The sequence below is a fragment of the Cuculus canorus genome, chromosome 1 (genome assembly GCF_017976375.1).
Source record: "Cuculus canorus isolate bCucCan1 chromosome 1, bCucCan1.pri, whole genome shotgun sequence".
In the NCBI taxonomy this organism is placed as follows: Eukaryota; Metazoa; Chordata; class Aves; order Cuculiformes; family Cuculidae; genus Cuculus; species Cuculus canorus.
The window spans coordinates 140,825,453-140,843,477 of NC_071401.1; the positions used below are offsets into that span (position 1 = coordinate 140,825,453).

An 18,025-nucleotide genomic window follows, 5' to 3' on the forward strand; every position below is an offset into this window, starting at 1 on the left:
GGTGCCTAAAGGTCTGTGTTGCCAACTAAAACTTTTTGTGCATACACATGGTCAGAAACTAGTTCACAGAAACTTTGATAAGTAATATGATAACAGTAATTAGTATACAAAAGCTAGACTGATTAGCAATAATGATTCCCAGACAAGAACAGATTATCCACTAGCGCCATCACCTCATGTTCTGCAGTCACAGAGCAGCACAGAAATGCTCAGCATCTGTTACCAGCTTCATCTAGCTTCAATAATAATGAAAGAGCTCATTTCCTTCACCAGCTGTGAACAGAAGAGTTCGAGGCTGCCTGAAATCTTTTATTGCCTTATACATAAAGAATACACAGATAGTTCCAAAAAAGGATTTAGATGACACTAACACATCATTGGAGTCAAGAATCCAAACAGTTGGTGGGCATTTTCCTTCAAGATCTTGTCCACAAATACTGTGGAGAAAAGTGGCAACTTAAACCCTAGAGTATCATTATACAAAACAGCACCAAAGAGAAGGAATACACAGCTGCATTTCGAGGCAAAATTACACAGGTCAAGTACACACTAGAGGACAGAAGAAATTATTCAGCCCTCAAACCCCCTGATAACGTGAATCAGATTTGAGTTTGCAAGACTCATGGACAGCAGATCACCCAGTCCTTGACTGAAAAATCTACTTACTACTTTTCCTACAAGATATGTCACTGTCCCACTGGTGTGAATTGTGCAGAGGCCAAATAGCTGAGAAGTGTTTGGGTGCACAAAAGTTGGTTCTCTACCACTACACACTCATAGTCCTAGAGGACAACTGGTGAATATGGATACATGGAGAAAACCAAAGATTGTGAAAATATTACTAGCATGAGAGGCAGTGGTCGTAACAAATTTGTGGACAAACATTCACCAAGTTGGTTTAGGGATTACAGCAAGGGGGAATTTTAAGAGCTAGATTTAAAGGAGGATAATAAATTATTATATAAGCTTCTCCCAAGCACAACAGACAGGACAGAGGAAAGCACAAAAGCATATTTCTGGACAATTTATAAATATCTTATAAACAAAATTGTCTTTTAAACACAAAAAAGAAATCAGTGAGAAACCAAGGAGAGGATAAAAATCTGTTTCTCTTCAAAAATATTCTCACTTTCTGTTAATGCAGTGGTATGGCTAACATAAAATGAAGCATTTTAGACAGAAGAGTCAAGAAAATTACTCTTATAGTGACAATTTCTTCACTTTCCCCCCTGTTATCTTCAATTTCTCCACTTTTCCCCATTATCTTTATCCTGTCTTTAGCCAATACTGTGTATATCATGCCAAGTTGAATTTCTCCTTTTCTTGAAGAGTTCTGAATCCAGCACTCTCCAATCTCACAAGATCATACCCTGTCCATAAATATCGTAATGTTTTGGGTCAGGATGCCATCATTTTATGACACTGATGTCTTCCCAAATGTAACTAAATATTCTTTGTGGCAGAGACTGCTACATTTGCCTTTATCTTAGCCAACAGGACTGCAGCGCTAGCCCTTTCAGCTATTTCTACAGATGCTCTCTGTCAGCATTGTGTATAGCTATGCTGCTACCTGTCTGTGTTCTGTACCTTGCTGTACACATTGTCAGGCCCTTTTAGGAAGTACACAAGATGACATGTCTATTTGACGTTGGCCATGGTCACATTCCCACAAAGCACCATATTGTCATACACTGCAAGGACAGGCAGACATGGTCTCTACTAAGGAATAACTCACACTCAAGATTTCCCTTGCAGTGTACCCCTGAGCTCATTTAAAACCTGTCCCTGAGAATGGACTAGCATCTGACGGGCTTGGGTAGGAACCAAATCTCAATTTGATCAGGCGTGGATAAAGATTCCTACTTAAGATCCATGACAACCTACCTCTCTCCTTGAATACAAATACAGAACTGTTTTATACAACATGAAACAGCCCCAATGAGAGAAGTGAGGTATATATTCAAACATATATATGTGTACTGTTACTACCAAGACAGCTTCCTGTGAAAGGGTATTCCCTGTCAAATCCATTGCTTTGCTTCAGAATGGGAGATGGAGGCATGGCCTCCTGCCTCTCTGGGCATGCCATGATGACTGGCATTAAGTGTGTTGAAAGCGCGTGTTCCACGGTTGCACCTCTGTGAACGGGCCTGTATCTCCTGCATCCTAGTCTAAACATCCTCCAAAGTCCTAGCAGTCATTCAATTTCTTGAAGATATTAACAATGGCAGCAATTTCCCCTTCCCATTCTCTTGATTAAACAGAAGGAAGGAGGTAGAAAAAAGATGAGAGACTTAAAACTCCAGATGTTGTCGACACTAATATCTGGTTCCATCAGAGAACTTGAACACTGAAGCAATGATGAATTACAGTGGGGTCCCTATGGCAATACAGATTGCAATCATAATACCACTGAGGAAGAATAAGGGCTAGTATTCATTAACATGAATAGCAAATGAATTTATGACAATTTCCACTGGTTCTTTCAAAGAACATGAATACATCTGTAAGGAATTAAGATGACACATCAGTGTAACTCATTCATTAATAAAGCCTGGTATTGCACATTTGTTGCAAAATTTGTTGCAACTGTTACCAGTGGGCTTTAATTCTATAACTGTACCTTATTAAAACCACAACACAAATCTCTTTAGCAGAAGAGTACTAACTGGTCTGCAGAATATTATGTAGGTGATGTAGTTATTAGTCCAAACTACTTTCATGTAGAAACTTGACTTCTGTGATTTTAAAACAAGTAAGTATTTATCATTATAAATATATACAAGAGAATTACAGTCACTCCTCTTTCTTTAGGATTATACAACAATTAATTTTACATTTTAAAAAACCTCTAAACTATTAAAGGATCTCTCTATGATCTGAGTAACTACAGAAGGAGAAATAATACCAGAGAAGCAAACCCTAAACAAAGAGCAAACCCAATAATAACATACCGAACTGTGATGGAATCAGTGCAGTTACTGCAGTATTCCTGTGAGTGTGTAGTCACAGCTTGCTCATTTTTAAAGGCAGACCATCAGGATATAACCTGGACAATGGCACAAGTAGGAGGAAACACAGATTAGTAGAATTTATGCATTTTAACTTAGGTAATAAGAGTACCCATTAGCCATGTGTTATAAAGCATGAATTTATGTTTTGCTACTCTGCTTAGCATAGCTCCTACTAAGCTGTGCCTCTCAACTTTGCACATGTAACATTATTAAATACACTTGATAAAAATCTTGCTGCTGCAGGAAACCCAAGCTGTGCATTTACATGTCTCCATTTAAATGTGCCAAATGTTTGCTGAGACAGAAGGCCTGCGTTAGGACACAGCATAGCGACGTTTACATATGTGAGATCCACAAGATGCTATGAAGACCATCCCACATCCATCTCCAGTGCCGTTTTGGCACCTCCTGAAGCCAAACGGAACAAAATGTTGAAGCCTAGATTCTGAGAGGGATCCCACAGCCCACCTTCAAGTGATACTAATAAGAGCACTGCGGCTTCCTTGGCCAATCCATTAAGCCTGTCCATGTAAAGTTAAGCACAAACAAATATTTGCAGGATTGTGGTCTTTACTCCATTAGAAAGAAACACTTATTTAGTAATAAAGCCCACATCTTAAAAATACATATTTGATTTTTCTTCCATGTCATGCAGAAAAAATTGAGAGAAAGAGAAGTTAGAAATCCTTAGCATACATTCAAGAAACCTGACCATTATAAAGTCTGTGTTCATGAACCATGAGGGAAAATATGAGAAAATGCAATATTAATTTCAAACAGTAATACTTCACATTGACTACAAACAAAACTAACAGTAAAGTTCATCCATAATTCAATGACAAAGATGCAGGTTTTTTTAATGGCACTAGATTAGCATAACCAAACAGATTTATGTATATTGTTGAGAGCCAACACAAAAAACATTTGGAAGATACTCTGTGAAAACAGAGAAAAATAATCCAAATGTTTCCCTGTGAACCTTTAGTAATAGCTACAAATATTTGTGCTAAAATGGTATTTGTTTGGTAGTTTTTCTACTAGACACAAAGTATCATCACAGCTCTCAGAAGAGTTCTGGAAGGAAGGGTGAAAAAGTAAACCAAGTCACTGATGGGTTGTTTGAAACAAGTATCTAGCTCTGACCAGCTCCAGAGCAATCTTCACTGCAGTCTGAGCTGCTACTTCCACAGCAGCAGCAAAACCAGTATTCACGAGCTCAGTAACCCCTTCCTTACTGCAGGAATCATACCAGGAGAATATTTCCTCATCCACGCCACCAATGGCATGATCTGCTCTACAGTTTGTAGACATTAGGACCTACTAATGTTGTTGCATTAGTTGCACAAGGTGCTCAGAAGTCAGAATGCCACTCATTTCCATAGGATTCAGAGACTCCTAAATGACTGTGAAATCAGGTCTCTGTCACCTCTTTCTCCCTCGTCTCACCAAACCCTATGCCCAAGTCTTGTTTTGTAATTTGTTGAAACATGCAAAATTGCAATTTATAATTGGATTTCCAGGTTTCGGGGAAAAAAAATACCACACCCTCAGCATTCCTTTCCTGTTCATACATCCGCTTCACATGTTAGCTGTCAGTCTGCAGTTTCTCACCATTCCTCTCCTCCACCTTTCAGGAAGCAAATGCCAGTGGCTTTCACAACAGAAACGGCTTCAGAGAATACTCCATAAGCAAACAGAATGAGAATCATTAGCCAGTAGAAATGTTTGATGGTTAACAAGTAGCACCTCCAGACCAGATAAAGAGAAGACTCAGGACTGTGGCAATACTTAAATATCTTACTAAGACAGTGAAATATCATTTAGTGGTATTGAACTGTGAGCCTTTCTAAAATAATTCTGTTAGCTGCAACTGCTTGGATGCACTTCTATTAATTGGTCCTCAAGCAGTGTTTTGCTTTGACTTAGAATCTATGGTTTCATCTGCATTTCAAGTTGTTCCCATTTCTACTTCATTATTTGCTCCTCAGCTGTTAGGGTAACTGGGGGACAGGAGTAGTGTCATGCTCCGACTGCAGACACTGGCTGACCAGATCATAAATTAGCCAAAATCCTTAGTCAGGATCAGTAGCAGGCATCTTCCAACATAAAAAGTATGTGGATAACAGGGAAGCCAAGCCAGCTATTAGCCTTGCGTTGTGAGGTGCACAGAAAAGGGGCCTACAAAAAGGAGGGAGCTTTCCTCAGCTCTACTCTAGCCAAGAATTCCCATACATGAGCTATCCTCTTGTGCTGGGACTGTTCCATTTCCTGGTAGAACAAGAATAATATTTTTAAATATAACAAAGTGCTATTTTCAAAAATGAATTAAGGCTGTGAAACACTCTGACTCACCAAAGATGCAAATGACAAGAGGGAGAAATCTAAGAATACATGACTCTGGCAAGGTGGGAAGGGGCGTGCTCCTGACTTCTGACAGCACACAGACTATCTGGGATCTAACCCCATGTACCCTCAACTTTGTTTCCCTTCTCCCAAAGTTTCATAAGACAGAAGGGCAGAAAAGGAACCTGCCCTGTTGTTCAGGTAGTCAGTTATGTGATGGCCTTCACAGGGAAAAACTTTCATCTCATTACCCATAAGTGTATTTTAGGATCAGCAGAAGTGGCAAAGCCAGTGAGAAAATACACCATGTCTGCCACAATTACCAACAAACCATTGTTTATGGCAGAGCAAAATAGTCCTTGGTCTATAGGACTAAACCCTAAGGCTTTCAATAAGCCATTTCAGGCAGAAAAAAACCCCTTAAATCCATGGGCATTATGTATGAGAAGCACAGCTAGTACAGAGAAAGCAAACACCAACTGAAGCAGTCCTGGGCCAGCCCTGTGGGTCTCAGCCATCTGAAAACTTTGCCTGTGTCCATGATTAGTGTTTACTAAATTCTTCTGCCCTGGCACCAATAAGAGACTTCAGCACAAGCAGACTGAATAGTGACTAGGATTTTTAATGACCAATAAATTATCTGCTGCTTTGGAAAAGACAGTTATCGTATTTAATTTGACAGCCCCATGCAGGGTGAATTCCATAGACACAAAACAAATGTCAGGCCTCTAGACTAACACACATTTCCACAGATGCAAAATAGACACTTACCAGTTGCTCTCTTAGGAGGGTGGAAAAAGCTAATTCCTCTAAATTATGTAAACCAAGCAGAGAGTGAAGGCTTAAAGCCTCAGCATTTATTTTTAACAAGTAAAGCATAAACCACACTACCACTGTCACATCTGCCTTCTAATTTTTTTTTGCAGTGCGACTATTTTAGGATCTACTCCTGAGTGCCTGCAGCTGGCATAGCTTGCAGGGAACAGTAGATGTTCCTTTCTCCTCAGGACTGCCATTCTGCCCCCTAAACACTTATCATGCTCTCGTAGAGAGACATAGAATATCTTTTCCAATCCAACTTTTATTTAATTTTGCAACAAGAAAGGCAGAGAGGGGACAGCTTTTTCTTTTGCTTGTCTTGTATCTCATGCAGATCTGGGCTGGAACAGAAACAGAAGAGGAACATCCACTGAACTCTAAGGGCTTTCCAGATTTCGTTCACATCTGTTACTAATGCATCTTTACATTACTGGATAGTTTAATAAACAAGGAAATAAGAGTTGTCCTGTGAACTTGGTCCTATCACTTCAGAATTTGATCCCTGGCTCTGACACTAGACTCTTGGATAGGCTGATGCAATTACATGGTTCATTTGCAAATTAAAACAGTGCTTGCCTTTGACATAAGCCATAGAATCACAGAATCATTTGGGTTGGAACAGACCTTCAAGATCATCCAGTTCCAACCCTCCTGCCATGGGCAGGGACACATTCCACTAGATCATGTTGCTCAAAATCTCATTCAGCCTAGCCTTGAACACCTCCAGGGATGGGGCATCCATGACTTCTCTCAGCAACCTGTGCCAGTGCCTCACCACCCTCACACTAAAAAATTTCTTCCTAAAATCTAATCTAAATCTCCCCTGTTTCAGTTTAAAACTGTTACCCCTGGTCACTTCACTCTCTGATAAAGTCTCTCCTGAGCTTTCCTGTAGGTCCCCTTTGAGTACTGGAAGGTTGCTCTAAGGTCTCCCCAGAGCCTTCTCTTCTCCAGGCTGAACAATCCCAACCACCCTAGCCTGTACTTATATGGGAGGTGCTTCAGCGCTCTGATCATCTTCATGGATTTCCTCTGGACACACCCTAAAGATTCACGTCTTTCCTGTGTTGAGGACTCCAGAATCAAATGCAGTACTACAGGTGAGGTTTCACAAGAGCAAAGCAGATGGAGGGGGGTGGGGTGGGGAATCACCTCCCTCTTCCTGCTGGTCACACTTCTTTGGATGCAGCCCAGGATACAGTTGTCTTTCTAGGCTGCAAGCTGACAGCTCACATTCAGCTTCTCATCCAAGCACTCCAAGTCCTTGTCTTCAGGGCTACTCTTAATCCAAGTTGGGATGTAGGAAGAGTGCCATGTAAAAAGTTGGTGCTACTGGAAAGCAGTCTAATGGAACAGTGACCTTACTGTCACTCGGCTGTTCCACTTGTCAGGACAGGGCTAGACTATTATAGAGTTATCAGGGTGGTACTGGTGAGCAGCACTAAGCAAGCAAGAGGGAGGGAAAGAGTACTTGAGATGTAAAATTAAACTGTGGAGCAGACTTGGCCAGGCCTGCTAGCAAGCACTTAGTCGACATTTGTGCATGTAAACAGCTATTGTCCCACATAATTAAAGGCTGTGATACAGGCAAACAGGCCAAATTACAGAGCTGAGCTCCCTCCTCTTGGAGACCACACCAGCCACCGGCTTAACGCTTGCAGGCATAGAATCATAGAATCATAGAATCATAGAATCATAGAATCATAGAATCATAGAATCATAGAATAGTTTGGGTTGGAAGGGACCTTAAAAGATGATCTAGTTCCAACCCCCCTGCCATGGGCAGGGACACTTCCCACTAGATCAGGCTGCCCAGGGCCCCATCCAACCTGGCTTTGAACACCTCCAGGAATGGGGCATCCACAGCTTCCCTGGGCAACCTGTGACAGTGCCTCACCACCCTCATCAGGAAGAATTTCTTCCTTATGTCTAGTTTAAATCTGCCCCTCTCCAGTTTATATCCATTGCCCCTTGTTCTCTCACCACAAGCCTTTGTGAACAGCCCCTCTCCAGCTTTCCTGTAGCCCCTCCAGGTACTGGAAGGTCGCTATAAGGTCTCTTCAGAGCCTTCTCTTCTCCAGGCTGAACAACCCCAACTCTCTCAGCCTGTCCTCATATGGGAGGTGTTCCAGCCCTCTAAGCATCCTTGTAGCCCTCCTCTGGACCCATTCCAACAGCTCCATATCCTTCTTATGCTAAGGATTCCAGAATTGGACACAATACTCCAGGTGGGGGTCTCACAAGAGAGGAGTAGAGGGGCAGAATCCCCTCCCTCGCCCTGCTGGCCACGCTTCTTTGGATGCAGCCCAGGATCCGGCTGCCCTTCTGGGCTGCGGGCACACATCGCCGGCTCAGGCCGACCCCTCAGCCCTTCTCCACCGAGGGTTCGGCGCCGTGTGCTCTCGGTTCCCCCCGGCAGCGGGCGTGCTGTGCCGACCGGCCGGCAGGGGGCGCGGTGACGCCGCGCGGCGGCAGCGGGCGCTGCGGGTTCCGCCGCAGCCGCCGGGCGGTCGGAGGGGCGGGCAGCGCCTCCGCATTGTGCGGCCGTGCCTCCCTTTCGCCCAGCGCCGCGGAGCAGCCGCCAGCCGGACCCTCCGCGCAAGGAGGTGAGCGCGAAGCGGAGCCTCTCCCCTCCCGCAGGAGAGCAGCGGGAGGATGTAGGGGGAGGGGCGGGGAAGGAGCGTGAGTGGGGAAGATGCGGCGCGGAGGGCACGGTGAGCAGCGGTGCCGGGCAGCACCTGCCGGGCTGAGCCCACGCGGGGATGAATCGGTGCCCGCAGGGTAGCGGGAGCTCCGCACGGCGGGGCAGAGACCGGCAGGCGACCGGGGAGCTTCCCTGGGAAGGAAATACCGGTACCTCCCGCCCACCCATCCCACGAGGTGATGCAGCTCCTGGAGCGCTTCTCGTTACTTAACTCTTCCTGCAAAGTGAGCGTGGTCTGGTATTTACTCTTAGGCAAAATGAATGAGTGCAAAGTCCTCAGAGATGCTCTCTTCTCTTCTCTTCTCTTCTCTTCTCTTCTCTTCTCTTCTCTTCTCTTCTCTTCTCTTCTCTTCTCTTCTCTTCTCTTCTCTTCTCTTCTCTTCTCTTCTCTTCTCTCTCTTTTTTACAAGCATTTTTTTTAATAGGCAAAATCCCTGGCTTTTATTTCAAGAAGCATGTTTGAAACATGTTTTGCTCCAGAGCAGGCAGCTTGCTATGTCACTGTTGGAATTTGTGGCTAAAGCGGACACTTGAGCGCCACACAAACCTTTGTAGCAGGTTGTGTTTGCAAGTGAAATTCTACCCTCTTGTAAAAAGAGACTCAATTTTTGATATTTTAGTCAGGGTTGAGGATCATTGCGATCACCACAGTTGCCATTTTTTGCCCAAGATTTGAAAGCATTGTACAATGACCGGTACCGTTGTATTTTTTACTGTGCAGGATACTCTGTCAAGGAGATGAAGTGTCAGGTGACTTGCTTAAGGTCATGCAGCAAAGCTGTGAACATAGAAATTCTGGCATCCTTTTTTTCTAACCCCACACTATGTTGAATGTTTATGTATGAGCTGACACAGCTTAAATAGGGAGCATTAGAGAACTTCTGGGTATGGATTTGTTATGCAGAATGGGCAAGGTAAGAGAGCTTAGAGGTTTTTAAGCAACTGCAGCTGAATAATTGAAATATTTCTGGAACTGGAGGGCTTGAAGAAAGATCAGCTATCTGCAGGCAGTTATTAGCGAGTGTTTGTGGCTTTTAAATACATTGTGAAAAAACTAATTCACTGGAGTTGAGGCAAATACAATAAATAAGCAATTGCAGCTAAAAGAGAAAGAAAGATAAAGCAACATTATGCAGAGCTATGAGGCAGGTACTTTGGGTTAAGTACCTTTTGCAGTATTACAGTGCCAGTGTGAAACGAACGGCAAGAGCTAGAAAGCTGAAAGTAAGTTTTGCGTGAACAGTGCCAAATATGTCAGTGGTGTTACTGCAGTGTTTAAAGTGGGGATATAGAATCATTATGACTAAAAAAAAATAAAAATAGGGGGATGAGGGAGAATCTGACTTCTTGCAGCTCCATCCTCGTGGTGTTCTTTCCCCAGGATCTGCATTGACGTCATAATGACACGGTGAGGCTGAAGACAGGAGCCGGGAACAGTTCTGCTTTGCTTTTGATAGTCAAGTGAATCTGTCGCCACTCCATTCCTTCCAGCATGGCTAAAAGCGCAGAAGTGAAGCTGGCGATCTTTGGTCGAGCTGGTGTGGGCAAGTCAGGTATGTTTGCTGTCTGATTTTTTTTTCTACTTGTCATAAGGTAACTTTTTGTTCCCTCTGTGCATGCAAACTCTTTGTACAAAAAGACAGCTGTGAACTCAGTGTTGTCAGGGAGGTCAGGATCAGGTGAGGAGTTATTCCTTGCTTGCTTTCCACACTATTTTCTCCAGGTTTTCCAGGATAAAAGTACTTTCATAACTTTAAAAAGAACCAGTGGCATAAAGCCAAACTTCCTACTCCAACTCAGTCTCACTTTTCATGAAGTGAGTGACAAGATTGCTCTTTTCCAGTGGAACAGAATTAGTATTTAATTTGTCTTTTCATAGCTTATGTTAGATGAAGGTATTTATATCCCCTAAGATCAGATCCTCTGTTAAATGCTGGATGACTTCTGTAATAGCTGTAATTCTGATTGGTTTCAGTGGGAAATTTCAGAGTCAGCAACTCAAAATTTTTATTCTCAGTGCTGTCTTGGATTTACATGTTTACCAGGAAACCAAAAAAACTGTGATGTATAAAGTTTGCATTTGGAGAGATCATTTGAAAAATAAACATAGTCTGCTGAATTCATATGGTAGAAACACAAGGGGGAGGCATAAATGTTAAAAATCCATTTCTACAGACAGCCTTTCCTTTGATGAGACAAGGAGCATAATGTGAGGCTGCTAGCTCTGTCAGGTGGTTCATGGTGTTGCATTAACTTGACAGCTCCAGGACCACTCTAACATGCCCTTGCACCACAGGGATGAGGAAATAAGGAGATTGAGTCTAATTATGCTCCTATGCCAGTATGGGAATTGTAAGATATTGTTTATTTTAAAGAAATCTGCACAAGAGAAACCAGGAGGTATGACGTACTGGTAAGAGAGCATTAGGCTAGACTCAGCTTCTGTCATCCAGCTCGGGTTCACCAAAGTAACTTTTGTACTAGAAGTGCCAAGGTTCTGGCCTGTAAATATATTATAGTTTTTTTAACTTCAGAATGGGTTCTTTATAAAAGCGCATTTACCCATAAGTTATTTTACCAGAACACTATAGTGAAGTAGTGCTCTCAGCCTTCAGGAAGAAAGGCGTGTGTGTGGCAGAGGTTGTTAGAGATTATACTGCTTATACAAACACAATGCAGATTAAATTCGACCTGTTTGAATAAAATACCTGAGGGAATGCTGATAATATACTGGGATAAGCTTAAACTGATCCTTCTCCCCTACTGTGCTCACCCCACCCCTCTTTTGTGTTTTTATTTCACTGTCCTGTCCAAGTTTTGTGAGTAATTTCCATGGTTCTCCATTTGGTTTGTCTTGCGTTCAGTTGGCTGTTTCTGTGGTTGTCCAGTCTTTTGGCTGGATTCAAAGTAATGCAAAAGGATGTTGAAGTATTTGCAGGAGAACTGAAACACTGAAAGACTCCCCTTACCCTGATATTCCTAATCATTTGAGAACATAAATTTAAAAAAAGGCAAAAATGCTCAGTTAAAATCTTCACCAGCGTGGGGTTTTCTAGTAAGAGTGTTTTTCTGTAGTCCTGGAACCGGGTTGGAGATCATTTGTTATGAAAAGCCAATAAAAACATCTTAGTCCTTCAGAGTCTTCCTCCTCTCTCTCTCTTTTCTTTTTTTTTTTTTTTTCCTTTTGAGATGCAAGGAAATATTACATAAAATATGACTAATGTCCCCTCTTTTTGGTTGTGACCACGCATGTGAATCTGCGTGGAAATGAATGCGCAAATAAGTGGGCAGCACAACAAGATGCATTTAAGGGGGTGGAGACACCACAGAGTGCTATCAGCCACTTCGACAGAGCAGTGTGTGCCTCCTAGAATCTCCAGCTTGCTTATGAAAACACCTCTTGTACGTTCCCATAAAAGGATCCGGTTTCAACAGCTCAGCCAACTCCAGAGGAATAAGCGTGTGTGAGTGGTGATGTCTGAAAATACCTATTTGTCTGGAGCCAACAGTAGCAACAGCAGGAGCTCTGGAAGTGCTGTTACACCTTTGCTAAAAGTAGATCTGGACACAACATAGTCTCCAGATTGCTGGGTTTGGTGAATAAGTACCCTGCTAGATTAATGTTGGTACTGTCGAATTTTTGCTTAGAATAGCCATGTAATTCCCTGCCCCTGTGACTGGTTTGTAACATGTTGTTGAGACAACAATACTCTGGCGGTAGGTTACTTGAGCAGGCTTGGCCAGACATCTGAAAGATAAGCCAGACTCTAGAAGGAAGAATGCAAGGCAGAACACTGAAGCACGCTAGATACGTGTGATGAAAAGGAGATGTTGGGTGATAAATAAGGCCACTGTACTTGCCAGAAAGTCATGCCAAAATGTGGTCACTGGCTTGCCTTCTTGGCTCATCTTCATCTGCTGAGGAAGAGCCAGACATTAGGTTCTTAATCTGTAAGTGGCTTCACCATCTGACAGCATCTGAGAAGTTACAGACACATATGGTAATATCCTGGTAATATCTAGTTCCTGGCCAGGACTTTGGATCAGTGAGTTGAAGCAGCTACAAGGAGAGAAGTGTAGTGCTTCAGGACATGTGGAGAATTAAAGCTGTCCCATGCACACCATGAAAGTCAACAGAACTGTTACAATTACTGAGAGCTGAAGAGCATCCTAATCTTGTCATTAATGCTAGACATCTGTTTAATGGGGTGCAATATTTCTTGTTCTACTGAGTAGTCCCTTCTGTCTAATCCAAGACTCTCCCAAACATGAGGTGGGAAACCAGCACACTGTTCGCAAATCAGAATAGTAATAGCATCTCAAAAAAGAGTTAAAGCCAGGGAAAACAAAACTTTTTTCCACTTTCTTACTGCTTATCAAGTCTGTGGTTCAAAAGTTTTAAAACAAACAAAGGAATACTGAGTGTCAGCTTTTTACTGGTCTCCTTCCTCACCTTGTCTCCTCCTGCCTGCTGGAGAAGGACAACAAAATTGCTAATCAACTCACCTGTTCTGTTTTGGTTTTTATTTAGGGTAAACCTAAACAATTCAAATTGAAAAGGAGGAGCAAACCAACTCCGAAGGGGGTACGCAAGAGTGCTCTTGTAAGTCACTTAGTTCAGAATTACACCGAGTAGTAAATCAGTGGTCAATTTATCTTGGCAAGCTCCTAGGGCAAGCTCATCAGGTATGAGCATCCCAACTTGCTCTTGTACAGTGGGCTGGATGCTCTTCCATTCACCCAGTTCTTATTGTATAAAAGTTGCATAAACATTGCTTGAAACTAGCTGAAAAAAAACCAGATGAGGAACTCTGTCTGAGCCAAGGAGCACTTTGCTGATGTTCCACTCAGGAAGAAAAGGAGATGCTCTGTGGTTGGGAAGGGACATTGCTAAGCCCTGCTATAGATAACAGGGCTGCTCCTCCTAATTTGGGCTAGAGTCAAGTGACACGCAGGGGGAGAGACAGCTTTTAAAGTCTTTTGCTTCTTGTCCAAAAGGAGCTTGAAGGGAATGGGGAATTAAAGTTGAAGTGAATTACTTAAACATTGCTGTTTAAATTGTTCCTTTTCCGAATCCTACAGCTTCATTCCTATGGTAACAAAAGTTAGAATTTCCTAAATAGCTCCTTTTAAAAATACAGTAGTAATAATTAATAAAGGCTTAAAGTCCTTGTTCTTCCATGTCATAACAAGGTACAGGACGTGCCCAGAAAGCTAAAGAGTGAAAATGTATGAACCAGGAGGAGAAAAGAAGGGCATGTACTGCATAGCACTGAATGGCTGATGCTTTTCCAACTCATAATTCAGTTGCCTGTGAATGCTCAAAATACCTCTGCTTAGGAGCCTTTATATTTTTGCCAAAAAAAAAAAAAAAAAAGAGAGAATGCCCAGCTGCAGCAACCTGAGTTTTTGCTGTGTCTGTGCCAGGCTCAGGCTGAATACTCGAAGTTTCTGTGTTTGAGCGTATGGTGCACCTAGCCATGAGCAAATGCAGTTCTCATCTGGACAGGCTGTGCAGCTGCAGCCATGGTATGTGACAAGGAAACGTGTGTAGTTTCTACTGGTGCTTAAGTGGCAGGGAAGATACTAAAGCTCCCACAGGCTTCCCCCCCACCCCCCCCCCCCCCCCCCGAAAATATGACTCTGCTCCTAGGCAGCCATGCAAATAATTTTCTTGTACATCAAGTATATGAGACAGGGGGCTGTTGTCACCTTTTTGATCCAGCAGTAGCTCTGACGCTTGTGTTTGGGCAAGAGTGTTATCACGAAAGTGGCAGCAGTAAATATCCTGCAAAAGACCTGTCCCATCTCAGACATGAAGATCTCACCAACTTCAGTCATTTTAGTGTCACAGTTGGGAAAGTCCTGAGTAGATGCAGATTTGTATCTGTTGGCTCACACTGTTTTCCCCACCTAAACCAGGATGGGGAAACATACTTGGGAGAAAGTTATCTGGATTTGAAAGTTCCTACAGAACAAATTCAAGCAACAGCCAAGCCATAGAGATGTAAAACAGATCTGTGTTTTGTTTTCATTATTTGGAGATACGTCTCAAATACACTACCAAGGACTGCTTGCCAATTGCAAGGTCTGGGCACGTGGGGAATAAAACTGAATTCAGTGCTGCACTCACCCTTTCCCTTTCAAAAAAAAAAACATAAGGGTTACTGGGAAAGAAATCCATTTCAAAGTGATTTTGTACTTCACAAATCCCTGCTCATATGTTTTCTTCCACTAGTTTCATTTTGGGAACTTTTGGGGAGGAGACATGAGTTGTTAAGTAGTCATTAGTCAGCAAGCTCGCTGCTCTGCTAGTAAGGCAGGGAAAGCTACCACAAAAGCTTCAAAGTCCATGCTATACCAACTGATACGTCTAGGGAGGATTACTGTAATGTGCCTCTGAAATCTAGAAATGTGGGTGGAAAGAGACTCTGTGGATTTTCACTTTTTTTTTGTTTTTGGCTTTTTTTTAAACACTGGTGAAGTAGATCAGCTGCCTTTTTTAAAATTTGTTCTTAAGAACGGCAGTGAAAGCCGGGTGCTTAAGTGATTATTCAGTGATGAAGTTTAACTCCAACTATATTAATTGTCCCTTAATATTTTGCTGCTAATGTATTCATTAAACAAGCCCACTTTTTCCATCCTCTGGTTTTCTACTCTTCGACCACATACAGGTTCACTGAAGGTACTGTGCATGTATGTGCATACATGCTAGTAAGAAATGTAACAGTAACTAGGTCACCCTGGGTGAAGTTTGGTGCTTGTTTGTCCCTCAGGAAGAATGCAATATGTCCCCCTATATGGAGCAGTTAATATTGCAAGCAACCGGTTGCATTAACATGACCTTTCCACACTTCTGTCCAGTGGATGACAGTGATGCCTATATGGAGGATAGGTTAATAGATCATAGGTTAATGGATCACTGAAATAAGTCACTGTCACCCATGAATGTGGCCCTGAGATTCCTTGCCATGCTGACAAGGAGAGGGGCTGCTGTTGTTGTGGCCTCAACACGTGTGGTTTTAGGGACAGGCAGGGTTTGCATTAACCATGTGTGGGTACCTACTGGGACCAGCAGTACCTGCAGGCACCCTCAACAGTCTGCTTGGCGTTATCACACAGACACAAGCTTTAGTCAGCAGCTACATGACCTCCAGTCTTTCTTGGACTTTCTTAAAACTTCATTTGTTGATTCTTGTTAGAAAAGAAGGAACACCAAGAACCTGGGCTAGACACAGAAGCATTTGCCTCAAATGCCAGCATGGTCTGCTTGTATCTGTTACTGCCTCCATTCCCTCTGCTTATTTGCCTGTCCATGGTTCACTATAGCCTCGCTCTTGGTTTAGAAATCGTTCATGCTCAACTCAACATTCAATCTTCCTTCTGGCTAACCATGAAATAATAAAACGCAGAATTTCTCTAACCAAACGCCAACATTGTTCATTCAAGCATAGCTGCCTTCCCTGTTCCATCTCATTTAACTACATCTGACACTGGCTCTACCTGCATCACTTCTGAGCAGCTGGTGGCAGCTGTTAGAGCTAAGACTAGTCCTGCTGTTCGTTTCTGTTTAAGTTGGGCTAAATATAGCCTGCTATTTGATTACTAGGGAAGGAATGTCAGGATTCAAGATTTATGTGTGCAGCACATCTTTTTCTGTAGGCCTGTGCTCAGCCACGCTCTGCAGTGCTTGTCTTGATAAGATAGACACCCTGTCCACTTCTGTTTCCTGTAGTCATTTTGAAAAACAACTGAAAAACTTCCTGGTGGAGTCCCAGAAATGCTTCACCTGCTTACTGTGAAGCCTTGCAGTGTTTTCGTTGGTCTGCTGTTCCTCATAGGGTCACTGAATGCACCACTTTCTCCCAGGCTGCTGACCCTAATGATTCCTTTCAGAAATGCTAAGATTTTTAGTCTTCCACAGGCTTGTTCTTTACCTCTCTGGTATCTGGAGTCCCTGCCCACCCCTTGCCTTGCATGTACTTTATTTTGGTTTTGCTCAGCTGTCACTCTTTGCTCTCCCCTTGCCAGTTTAGTACATGTTCCCTAAAGTCTGCATGTGGTAGAACCACTTCTGCATTATACTTGCCATGAGAACATCACATCTATAGTTGCCTTTTCAACCTCCTCACTGCTTCCTCCCATCTCTGTTTCTCATCTCCAGCCTCTTCATTACTCCTTGCCCACACTGTCAGTGCATCATTAAAGGCTTAATGCACGAGATCCAGATAAGTTAACCTGGCAGAAGTTATGCGGCAAAGAACAGCCATCCTGAAGTGGTTCTTAGTGTCCTGGAAACCATTCCCTGTCTTGGACTTTGAAAATACCCCAAGCTTTGACTCCTTCAGACAGTCATTGTGTGAAGCCAGCTTCACACAGGTTAAAAAAGGAAGCAGTTTATACCTGCTTTGCAGATGCGTAGCTAGCCTTGGTTGTAGAATTGGGTAAATTCAGCTATTATGGCTTCATAGCAGAGCAGGAGAAACAGGTTATGCCTGTACTTCCCAAGCAAATTTTCTTTTTCTGCATTTATCTTTGCACCACCACCGTGCCTTTTACATTTACAGCACCTAAAAGTAAATATGTAAGTGTATGAATAACACTGCCTTAAAGCGGGAGGATGGACAAAATGCTTTAGGCTTCAACTGAGCTGTGGTTACAGGGCTGTCATTAGCTGCTGTTGACTGAAGGTGTTTGTTCCCTCTCACCACGCTCCTGGCAGGCACTTCCAGCACTGTGGTGAGCAGGGTACTAGAAGAATCACTCTAAGGTAACAGTGAGCAGGGGAACCACAGCATCCTCATCCATTTGCTCCTTTTATTACAAATCCATATTTGCGCAGCTTTACTGACAATCTTTTATTATACCCGCTGCTGCAGAGGCAGTTAGAACTTTGGGAGAAGGCACCCCTCGTCTTTCCTGCCCTTTCAACACACAATTTGTGGGGCTCTGCTGTGAGCACTCCCCATTGCCTCCCTGCTGATTATGGGACTCCCACCTCACCAGCTGTCAACCTGTTTGAACTAGCATTTCTTTCCATTCACCTCAGATTAAACCAGCTCCTCCCATTTCATTGACTCCTGCCCTCTTCCTAGAGTTAGAAAAATAACCAGTAAGGGAGGTGCATCTGTTTCTAGTGGCTTTT

At 43.0% G+C, this 18,025-nt stretch overlaps 1 protein-coding gene across 1 annotated transcript in view; it reads left to right on the plus strand.

The window, feature by feature from the left end:
- The first annotated feature begins 8,650 nt into the window (after nt 1–8,650).
- The window catches only part of RERG (RAS like estrogen regulated growth inhibitor), a 112,638-nt gene continuing 103,263 nt past the window's right edge, over nt 8,651–18,025 (plus strand). The window contains exons 1-2 of the mRNA XM_054056481.1: nt 8,651–8,782; nt 10,262–10,433. Coding sequence (XP_053912456.1) covers nt 10,373–10,433 — 61 coding nt within the window. The 5' untranslated portion in view covers nt 8,651–8,782; nt 10,262–10,372. The remainder of the gene's footprint in view (nt 8,783–10,261; nt 10,434–18,025) is intronic.